This window comes from Fukomys damarensis, unplaced genomic scaffold, assembly GCF_012274545.1.
Source record: "Fukomys damarensis isolate Sample0158 unplaced genomic scaffold, DMR_v1.0_HiC HiC_scaffold_16, whole genome shotgun sequence".
Classification (NCBI taxonomy): Eukaryota; Metazoa; Chordata; class Mammalia; order Rodentia; family Bathyergidae; genus Fukomys; species Fukomys damarensis.
Genome location: NW_022900928.1, coordinates 52,402,168 through 52,414,636, shown reverse-complemented (window position 1 = coordinate 52,414,636; position 12,469 = coordinate 52,402,168). Strand labels below are relative to the sequence as shown.

General features: G+C 33.4%; 1 protein-coding gene across 1 annotated transcript in view; it reads right to left on the bottom strand.

Annotated features, from left to right (window-relative positions):
- The window catches only part of Dync2h1 (dynein cytoplasmic 2 heavy chain 1), a 318,483-nt gene that overhangs the window by 154,749 nt on the left and 151,265 nt on the right, over nucleotides 1–12,469 (bottom strand). Inside the window, exon 72 of the mRNA XM_033764303.1 lies at nucleotides 1,831–1,896. Coding sequence (XP_033620194.1) covers nucleotides 1,831–1,896 — 66 coding nt within the window. The remainder of the gene's footprint in view (nucleotides 1–1,830; nucleotides 1,897–12,469) is intronic.

Here is a 12,469-nt window from a genome sequence, read left to right as displayed (position 1 = left end):
GTAAATGGGGAGGGGAGGAGGGGGTGAAGGGAGGGTGGGGACAAGGAGAAAAAATGAAAACCAAGACCTGTCATGTAGAGGTACAAGATCCCAATAATGAATGTAAATGTACTGTATACCTAGATTGTACCAATAAACTCAATAAAAAGAAAAAAAAAGATTAAATAAAAGATGATAGGAATCAGGGGGCAGACTGTTTGCAGATGGGAAGCAGACCTAGGGATGGAGAGAAAAGGGAGGGAGGGGAGGGAGGAGAAGAGAAAAGAGAAGTAAAAAGAATGAAGATAAAATATGTATACATACAGACTCCCTGTGATGAACATATTCATTACGTATCACAAACGTGCTGTACTGATACATTTTTAATTATATATAACTACACTATATATGTTGGTTTTAACATCTAAAATTTAAATGTCTAATTCAATTAATATTTCTTCCTACCTGTTAATTTGTTCTTTTATATGATCTTCCTAATACATAGCAGTAAGGAACATAAACAATTTTAAAATTGTATGTTAGGTATAATTTTAAAACATACTTCCATAGTTTATCTTTCCTCACAGAATAGGATAAGATTAGAATCAATCTTTTTAAATCAAAGAATCAAGTGTTACAGGATCTAGTGATCTAAGAAAATTTGTCTTCTCCTGGGATTCCCCACATTATATAATAACCACCATACTATTTGTTACACACTATCCAACAAATAAAATATATGAAAATTTAAGAGCAATATGAAAACACTACCAAATTAATATGCTTCTTGCCTTCACCTGCCCTGACCACCTACTCTTCCTATCATAATTATGCAACCACATATGTTAAAAATAGATACAATTATTACTAAAGTTTATGAGAAAAGTACTTTTCTTCCCTAGTGAAAATTTATTTATATCCAGGACAGAAAATAGGGAATATAAGGTGTAATATTACATAAAACGTGTTGACCAGGGTAAAAAGAATTATATAGAAGAAAGGAAAGACCTTAAAGTTAACAATTAAAAGGAGTCATATTAATAAATCCAGGAAAACCTCTACAAGTGAATCATAGCATAAGGAGTAGAGAAAAACAAAAGAAAGAACACAGACAGAACTGCAAGTGGTCTGTCTTCTTTTAACTATTTAAATGAAGAAAACTCAGAAGATAATTAAATCTGACCAATTATTAAAAGTTACTAGGTCAAAATTGCACAGCATTCACATCCTGGCTAATAAACTTATTTTATTATAACTGCATAATAATGACAAAAAGATATCTACAAACAATTTTTTTTTTAATTAGAAGCAGAGCAGAGAGGAATTCTAGCTCAAGGGAGGTTCCTCTCAGTTTTCACAGAGGGTTATTTGGCAGATTAAATATGAGGTCATAGATAATGAAGATAAATTATACATGAAGAGATTAGTGCCATGAAGTTTCTGAGAACTAGCTACTGTCTTTCTTCAAGTACTGATTCCTGAAAAGTCAGAAAAGATACTAAATAGAGCATCCTATCTCACTTTTTCTGTTTATCAGTTCCATTGCTTATGTCAGGGAAATTAAAAGGCTAACTCTTCCTGTATACTGAATTATGGACCTAGGCTCAGAAAAATTTAGGCAGCTTGCTAAGTTACTCATCTGTCTTTCCTCCTCACCATTACTCTGGAACATAGAGTTCAACAAGAGTGGGACAGAATTAGAAAACATTTTACACTAAATTTCTGACTTAGTAAGAGGTTAATAGGTTATATACAATTTATAGCCTAAAATAACTTTTAATCTAACTAAAAATATTCCCATTATCAAATTTCTATGTAATTCTAAAATTTTCTTCCTTCAATTTGACTTACATTTTCTTGAAAAAGTTCAGGATGCATGCCTCGAACAAAATGTAAAGCAAACATCAATTGGTCAGCCTGTAAAGAATACCAGATGTTATTAAGCATTTTCAAAATTTATGTCTTTGGAAAAGCATAGTCTAAATTTTGGCTCATAAAAATCTGTACACTGTCTTCATACTACCTACTTTCATCAATATAAGAAATGGCTATTAAAATTGCATCTATTTGGAAAAGACACTTAAAATTGAAGATGAAAGAGAGAGTGATAAAATTTTTAGAGAAACTGCTAAAGCTGATGTGTTTGAGATCTAGGTTACGGGATCAGCTTTGCAAAGCAATTTTAGCTAACCTCTTGCTATACATTGCCTAAACTCTCGCCTGAATATTTCAGAAAACAAACAAACAAACAAGCCAGGGATTTGGTTCAGTGGTTCTGCTGCCTGCTTGGCAAGCACAAGGGCCTGAGTTCGATTCCCTGCACCAAAAAAAAAAACACAATTAACATACTTAGCTAGCCAAAATCCAATTGTGAGGTTTCAATCATTTATTATCAGTCAGATCCACTTCTTGCATTAGCAGTCTTTAATTGGTCATTGTATGGATGTAAACAGACGGGGAACTAATACAACTATAACTACAATATTTTCCTTTTCCTAGATATTTACTAGCGTCATCCTAAATTAAACAGAAAACGCTAATGAAGTCTTCACTTTCTACTTAGAAGCCTTAGCAACTAAGTCCAATGGATACATACATCAATGTGTTACTACTAACAAAAAAGCAGCAAAGTCAAAATATGAGTAACTGATTAAGATTAGATAATGCAGAAGAAACTACCTGATAACCCAAAATTTTACAAATGAAACAAAAGAACCAAAAGATAGTCATGTTGTGCTTAGCACAGTTTTAAAGTATAAATATAACTGTGGGAATGGCAAGAAGTCTCTAAACAACAGAAGTAACAATGGTTCCATTGGTTACATTCCAAGAATTTAGGCAAACCTGCCTTGTAAAGCTGTCCCCTAACCTAGAACTCAAACACATCAATGTATAAGCATCAAGGAAATTCAAAGTACAAAATTACCAACATGAGAAAATAATCTACTATGAGCAAGCATCATTAGACACATCAAATGGGGAAAATAAAACTTCAAATAATAGAACAGTTTGTGAGAGACTATATAGATAAAATAGCTAAGATCTCAAAAAAGGAATAACACACTCCAGAAGTAAACAGTGTTTCTGAAAAAGGCAGTTGGAAGAGAGAAGAACATCTGGAAAAAAAAAATGTATTTGTAAATTAGACCCAGGTAAAGAAAAAGCTAGTAAGATATAAGTGAAATGGAAGAAAAACCTGAAGAAACTATTCACAATATTATAAAGATTTTAAAAAAATAATATAAAAGCCATGCATATAAAAATATTAACATACACTATGTGTAATTGTAGGAAGACAGATACATTTGCAAATGATAAACCAAATTTTAATACTAGTTATATAGCCTTTGGGAGGAGATAGGTTAAATTCCAAAGGGGACTGTAAAAGATTGTTTTCTTCATATGTATATATACATTATTTGATTGTTTCAAAGATCACAAACAAATTTTCTAATTAAAAAATGGAATGTTATAAAAATGCTTAAGGCCAAGTACTTTATGTAATACCTAGTATTAATGACAGCCTAAGAATAACAATAATATATTGCTGGTGATAATAAAATTTATGTAATTACTTTTTTGGGGGGGGTTTGAGACAGGGTCTCACTACGTAGTGAGACTTACCTGGAACTCACTATGTAGCTCAGGCTGATCTCAAACTCACAGTGATCCTCCTGCCTCAGCCTCCCGAGTGCTGGGATTACAGGCGTGCGCCACCACGCCCGGCCTCATGTAATTACTCTTGAAGACAACTTTATATGGCTCTAAAGGTTCTACATACAACTACATTAAGAAATTTCATTTCTAGAAATTTATGCAAAAGACCACACGTAAGTTCCTAGATACAAAATAAGGATATCAACTAAAAGATTATTTACAACGGGGAAAAGTGAAATGACAAATGTTCAAAAGTCTATCATTTTTGTCTAGCTGGTTGTCTTCTTGCCTACACTCTGTGTCATAAAGATGGGATTTCCTACTACTTTATCAAGAGGAAGGCTAGGCTGGGACATCTACTCCATAAGAAGACAGGAGTCACCACTATCCTCAAACAGTTCTACTTGGAAGAGATGGCGTCTTGCAAAGTTGATGAAAACTGTCAGAGCTAATAACAGTAACAAGATATGATGAGATCCACCATCACTGGAAAGGCAAAGTCCTGGGTCCACAGTCTATAACTCACATTAGCAGACAGGAAAAGGAAAAAGCTAAAAAACTCACCACTAAACTCAGTTAAACATACATTGCTCAGTTTTCTTAAGTAAAATTAATAAAAGTTGTCCTCTAAAAAAGTAATATTTAAAGCAAAATATATGACATAGCCCATTTTGTTGAAAGTTTATATAAAAATACATGATTATATACCTACAAAAAATAAATTACTAAAATTTTTTATCAATGTTTCAGTTTTTAAATTGTAGGTGATTTTTGTTTTCTTTTTTCTTATATGTATTCTGTAAATTTTCTAAAATAAGTTTATATTATTTGTGCTTTAAAAAAAAAAAAAAGAAACAGCAGCCAGGTGTGCTAGCATATGCTTATAATCCAAGTACTCTGGTAGGCTGAGGCTACAGGACCTGAAGTTTAAGTCCTACCTGGCCAACTTAGCATGAAATTTTTTCAAAATAAGTGTCTGGGGACTTAGTAACAGAGTACCTATGGGTTTGATCATTAGTACTACAGTAACAAAAGAGAAAGAAATAAAGAAAAAGGAAGAGGAAAGAGAAAGAGAGAGAGGGAGAGGAAGGGAAAGAAAAGCAAAGCAAAGCAAAAGAAGAAAGCCTACCCACCCACAAATGTTCATTAACAAAAAGAAATTATGCAAGTACAGGTCTTCCTACTAAGTTCTAATATATACTTTATTTTTCTTTCTCTGTAATGTAAATAATACTTCCTTATATCTATTATATCTTATGTATGTGATTATAAACCTACAAACATAAATATAAGGATATTAAAGCATAATATGTAAAAGATACATATTTTTTAAAAGAACCTCCTGTAAAAATTATTAAAATGTCTGTCTGAAAGAAAACCACATCCATCTGTTGTTCCAATTCAGTGTTTCTAATAATAAAGTACAAAAATACAATTTATTTTATAAAAGAATCTCTTGGACATATGTATATGCAGATAGCAAGTGCTCAATAGATGTCTTAATTTAAATAATAAAAATAAACAAAGGAGCACATATATCATCAAGAAAATACAAAATAAAAGGAGATTATCCCTATACATCTATTAGAATGGCCAAAATGTAAAACATTAACAAAATGCTGGTAAGGATATGAAGAAATGGAAATGCTCATTCATTGCTGGTGGAAATGCAAAATGGTACATCCATTTTGGAAAACAATTTGGCAGTTTCTTATAAAACTGAATATAACCTTACCATATAAACCAGCAATTGCCTTTCTTGGTATCTTCCTAAAAGAGCTGAAAACTCTTATACACACCAAAACCTCCTTATTGATATATACAGCAGATTTATTCAAAATCTAAAACTTGGCAACCAAGCAACCAATATTGCCTTTGGTAGGTGAATGGATAAACAAACTGTGGTATATCCAGACAATGAGATATTATCATTTAGCATTATGAAGAAATGAACCATAATGCCATGAAAAGACATAAAGAAAACTTAAATACACACTACTAAGTGACAGAGGTCAATCTGAAAAAGCTACACACTATGCGATTCCACCTAAATGACATCCTAGAAAAGGCAAACCTATAGTAAAAGGATTACTGGTTGCTGCAGTCAGAGAGGGAGAGAAAAGATGAAAAGGTGGGACATCGGGGGGTTTTAGGACGCTAAACCTACTCTGTATGATACTACAATGGTGGAAACACATCACTTACAATTTTTTTAAAAAACCATAAAAGGAACAGCATCAAGAGTGGACTTTAATGTAAACGATGGGTTTGAAGTAATAAGAAGGCTTACTGTTAGTAACAAATATTCAATTCTAGTACAGGACTTTCACAGCAGCTGGAGGCTGAGAGGTAGGTGAGATCATGAAACATATGGGAATTTGCTTATAAATATAAAACTGCTGTATAAAATAGACGATTTTTAAAAAAGTATTTACAACTATAACATGACAATGAACAAAAAATAAACAAACCCTCCAAATATTAAAAAATCAGACATGATTGGCTGGCCATAACTCAGATGTGGCCAAAGCAGATACCACCAACTATAATGTGTGTGAAACAGCTACTGTGTGAATTAAAATAGTATAAAAAGCAAAGCATATTTTGGGGAGAAACATGTAATTAGAAAGTCATAATTTAAGTTTGGGGTTGAATAGTGTGGAGCTGAAAAGCCACTGAAATGCTTATTTTAGAAATTAGAAGTTATTTTATTACTGTAACCATCTATAATTTAAGGTAAATAAATATACGATGATAATAAGAGCCAATTAATGCATTTCTTTGAGGAATTAATTACACAGTTAATTCTTTTAAATGAACATATACACACATAAATTTATACACACTGTTACTAACTTAGCCAGTTTTTCCTCTGAACTGAGAAAGAATTATGTAGTCTACTAGTGTTAATGGAAAGTAGAAATCCCCTGACATTCTATAGTCCTCAGAATATGTTTTGGAGCTCGTAAACTGGTTGCTAATTATTACGGAGATGAGACAAAACTTCCAAGTGTTGTAAAAATTTGGGATATAATATGTGGCCCATAAATAAGAGTAGTTACCTATCTTGCCATTTTATAGTCTCAGAAAACATCCTAACCTCAGGGATAAACATGCAATTATACTGTTGCCAATTATATAACCCCACAGATATTGACACAAGGGTATTGTGTGACCTAAGAAAGATCAATCATGATTTTCTTCCATTATTTTCCAAGCTGGAAATGACAAAGAAAGGTCTTTTCACCACCTCTCTGATTGCCTCGCTGTATCAATGAATCCCTTTAGCCAAAGTATTTAACAAAGGTGTTATAATGAAGAACAATGATTCAAAAATAAAATTAAAAACATAATTTATAGAGAAAGAATATAAGTATAAGCATGTGGGACATAATTTCCTATTAAGTTGAAGTAAAACTTCAAATCAATGAATCAAGCTTAAAGATTTTCTTAATATACATATTTTTAAAAATTGTCACTAGCCAATAGCCAAAGTTTGGAAACTATCTTAGTGTCATAATCTTTATCCATTTTATCAGATCAGAAAATTTAGTCATTTTAATTCCATTGCAATTTATCTCAGTATACGTGGGTTCTTTTAAAATCCAGAGGACATAGCTAAATCTCAATTGATCATGTACATGATTCACTAGCTGAATAAAGAAAAATAAACACACGATGGCAGGCTATGGGTTAATATAGGTCACCCATAACTTCCATATCTTTATATCATACATACTCCAGTAAATAATCAGAGCAAACTATTAAATCAGAATATGATGCAGAGAAATCTTAGTCAAATTTATAGTTGAAATCAAACTTGCATTTCTATATAGTGTTTTATTTCATCTACATCCTATTATAAAAAATGTTAAGCATTAATAGAATATATCTGATTTGCAAATGCCAGTATCCTCTAAATCTAAGTAAAGAAAGGTTATCAGCTCTAAATTTCCTCTGTAAATAGGATTACTGTAGATGGCAATATATTTATGGCAATTATCAAAAGATGATAGGTAATAATAATAATCTGATATACAGTAAGGTGTTATACTATATAAGAAATTTTCTTCAGAACATTCCATAAATACCATGACTCTCAAAGAGAATTAAGCACTATAGCATAATTCATTCATTTTATTTCTATTTTACAATATTCACTGCTTTCGAATATGGAATTAAACAACTTATTATTGTGATTAATAAAAATAAAGTTGGATAGCTTTAATATATTCCCTAGGAAATAAAAAACATTCAAACTACATTTTAATTAACTTTTATTTAAAACTACTCATACAAATTTTAAAATATAGAAATAGAAAAATGAGTAAATCCAATGAATACAAAGTAAAATGTAAACACATACTTATAAAGTCAACTTATTCTATATACAACAAAGTTTATTCTTCAAGAAAAAAGACACGGTAATAGATGAAAGTAAAAGTAACAATTTAAAAGATAAAAAAGTGAAATTATAAAACAGTAAAAGAACATTTATAGAACAGATTGGTAATAACTAAAAAGACTAAGAACATCCAGGGTCCATAAGTATGCAAGGAAGGAGGTTCCTTCAATAACTGAGTAGTTAGGAGTGTCAACTTGTTAAAAAAAAAAAAAAAACTTTTAAAAAGAAAATATGGTGCCCACTCCGCATTGGCAGCAGACCTATAAGAGATGGAACTGCCTAGAGCTGGCCTACAGCTTGCACCCCAGCTGCCCAACCTGGGCAGGAGACCAGGAAAGAGTCGGAGGTGCACCAACACCTGCAGTCCTACCCCACCCCTCCTCTGGCCTCCTGGCTGTACTGGTACCTTTTATACCACAGAAACACAGGGAGGGTCACAAGGGGCCACTGTCTTGAGCACTAGCCTTGATTTTGATTTAATTCACACAGTTAAATGGGATAGATTAATAACTACCACAAATTGTCATTTTCTAAGCTGTGCTTGATGCTTTTGTGTTGCTGATTGTATTACTTGGGCTAAGATGTTGTGATTGACTTAATCAGTTGTCCTTCCTGGTATAATGAAAAAGAGTGCCTCCGAGTCATTAGAGACTCAAAACCTAAAGACAAGCTATAACAGGAAGATCGAAGTATTAACCCAGGTATCAAATGAAGGACAGCACTCACAACAAAAATAAAAATGGGAAGACATTCAAACAAGGCTCAAGCACAAACACAGACTTCCAGCTTAACAAAGGCAAATGTGGTGAAAAGGCTGATAATCAACCACCTGGACACCCCGAACTGATAGCATAGGAAGTAACAAAACAGATGAATGAGGCTCTAGAAAAATTCAAAACAAAAATAATTCCCATATAACTACAGAGATGGTGAACAGAATGAATGACATGATTAGAGACTCAAGAACAGAAACAGATAAAAAAATAGATGAGCACAGGACCATGATAGAAGCCATGGATGCCCAGCATAGGAAAGAAATGCAATCTATGAACCATATTCAAACAGATATCCAGGAGTGCTGGGCGTGGTGGTGCACTCCTGTAATCCCAGCATTTGGGAGGCTGAGGCAGGAGGATCACTGTGAGTTTGAGACCAGCGTTGGCTACATAGTTAGTCTAGGTCCGTCTCAACTACATAGTGAGACCCTGTCTCAAAAAACAAAAACAGAAGCAAAAACAACAACAACAACAAAAAACATATCCAGGAGATTAAAACTTCTATTGAAAGTTTACATAATAGACTAAGCCAATCTGTAGACAGGATATCAGGTATAGAAGACAGGATGGAGATCAGTGTGACCATGAAAAGAAGGATCTCTAAAACATAGTAAGGGAATATGAAAAATCAATCAACAGCTCCTAGATAATACAAAGAAGAATAACATAAGATTGATAAGAGTCCAAGAAAAAGCAGTAGAAAGTACAAATGACATTTAAAAAAAAAACGAAACTGTTCACAGAATGACAGAAAACTTACCAAACATAGGGAAAGAATTTGACATAGATAAGTGAGGCACATAGGGCTCCAACTAACGGTGATCAAAATAAAATCTGCACCTGTACATATAATAGTCAAGATCCCAGATACCCAAAAGAAGAACAAAATACTACATGCAGTTAGAGAAAAGAAACAAATCACATGCAAAGGAAATCCCAACAGACTTTTGAATATAAAACCTCAAGTCAAAAAGAGCCTGGAGTGAGGTATTTCAAGCCCTAAAAGAAAATAACCTCCAACCTAGACTGATATATCCTGCAGAACTATCTTTCAAAATTGATAGGGAAATAAGATACTACCATGACAAAAACACCTGATACACTTTATAAATACCAAACCAGCACTCCAAATAATTTTAAATAATATCCAAGAAAAAGACAATGAAGTCCCAACAGAGTAAATCCAGCAAGCAAGGCAAGAAATTAAAGGGAGTGGGGAGGGAATGAAAAAGAACCAACACGAGGATAACGACACAATGCTGATAAGTCAATACATATCAGTTATAACCATCAATGTTAATGGCCTCAAGTCACCAATCAAGAAAACTAGGACTAGGAAAATGAATTAAGAAACAAAATCCAACAATATGCTGAATATAAGAAATGCACCTACTTCAAAAAGAAACTCATAGACTGAAAGTAAAAGGATGGCAAACAGTTCTCCATGTAACAAGAACACAGAAAAAAAGCAGGGGTAGCTTTCTTATTTGCAGACAAAGTAAATTTCAAACCAAAACTAATAAAGGGAGACAAAAAAGGTCACTACATCCTTGTAAAGGGAACAATACAAGAGGAAGAGATGACAATGATGAAAATATATGCACCAAATACTAATGCCCACAGCTATACAAACAAATATTAAAGCATACAAAACACCAAATAAGAACCAATACAATTGCAGTGGGGGACCTAAATACCCCACTGTCATGAATAGACAGGTCATCCAGACAAAAAATTAACAGCAAAATACCAGAACTGAACCAAGCTTTTGAACAAATGGACCTGACAGACCTCTACAGAGTGTTCCACCCCATAAAATCAAAATATGTTCTATTTTTGGCTGCACATGGGTATTCTCCAAAATAGACCACATACTAGCTCATAGAACATGTTGAAGTAAATGCAAAGAAGTTGAAATTATCCAATGTATATTATCAGACCATAGTGCAACTAAACTGGAGATCAATAGCCTAAGAAACTGCAAAAACTTCACAAACACATAGAAATTGAATAACACTCTCCTGAATAACCACTGGGTCACAGAGGAAATTAAAGAAGAAATTAGACAGTTTTTACAAATAAATATAATGCCAATACAACATAAAGGAATCTATGGGACACAATGAAAGCAGTTCTACAAGGGAAATTTGCAGTAGTGAATGCCCACAATAGGAAAACAGAGCAAGTTTAAATAAACAACCTAATTTTGAATCTTAAGCTTCTAGAAAAAGAAGAGCAAGACAAACCCAAAGCTCATACAAGGGAGGAAATTATAAAGATAAGAACAGAATTCAATGCAATGGAGTCCATGAGAACAACACACACACACACACACACACACACACACACACACACACACACCAAATCAGTGAATAAGAGTTGGTTTTTCAAAAGAATAAGTGAATTGAATAAATAAAATTGATAAACCCTTAGTCAACCTTGTCAAAAAAATGAAAGAAAAGGCTCAAATCCATGCTATAAGGAAGGAAAAGGTGAAGTCACAACAGATCCAGCAAAAATCCAGAGGATCATCAATACCTACTTTGAGAACTTGTACTCTAATAAAATGGAAAACACAGAAAAAATGGACAGATTTCTAGATACATATGAATTACCCAAGTTGAACGAAGAAGATGGAAAAATTCTAGACACCACAATTACAATCAGGGAAATTGAAAATTTCATTAAATCTTTACCAGCAAAGAAAGCCCAGGTCCTGATCAATTCACTGCTGAATTCTACAAAACATTTGGAGAAGAACAACAGCCACTATTCTTTAAACTTTTCAATGAAATTGAAAGGGTTTCTTTTGAAGTACAGAGCTTTTTAATAAGATGAGATCCCAGTTGTTGATTCTATCTGCTAGTTGCCATGCTACTGAGGATTTGTTCATAAAGTCTTTTCCTATGCCAATGTCTTCCAGAGTTCTACCTAACTAACCTTCCAGCAAGTTTAATGTTTCTGTTTTAATATTTAGATCTTTAATCCATTTGGATTTTAATTTAGTGCATGGCGAAAGATAAGGGTCTAATTTTAATCTGTGGCAGGTTGACATCCAGTTTTTCCAACACCATTTATTAAAGAGGCTATCTTTCCTCCACTGAGGATGGTCAGCTCCTTTGTCAAAGATGAGGTAGCTGAGTATATCTGGGTTTGTTTTTGTGTCTTCCAGTCTGTTCCACTGATCCTCAGGCCTGTTTCTTTGCCAATACCATGCTGTTTTTATCACAGTGGCTTTGTAGTATAGTTTCAAATTGGGAATATTATACCTGGTGCCATGTGTCTGTTGCCTAAGAACTAAGAGACAACCTACAATTTGGAAAAATAATTTTTACCAGCTGTTCCTCAGACAAAGGACTATTATCAAGAACATATGAAGAACTCAAAACAATCAGCCCCCCCAAAATATAAAGACCTGACTCAAAAATGGGCATCCGAAACGAACAGACATTTCTCAGACAAAGGAGTAAAAGCAGCAAGTAAATATATGAAAAAATGTTCCACATCACTGATCATTCAAGAGATGCAGATGAAAACAACACTGAGATTCCAGCTCACCCCACAAAGAATGGCTGCTATCAAGAAATCACACAATAACAAATGGTGGCGGGGTTGTGGGGAGAAAGGAACCCTTCTCCATTGTTGGTGGGAG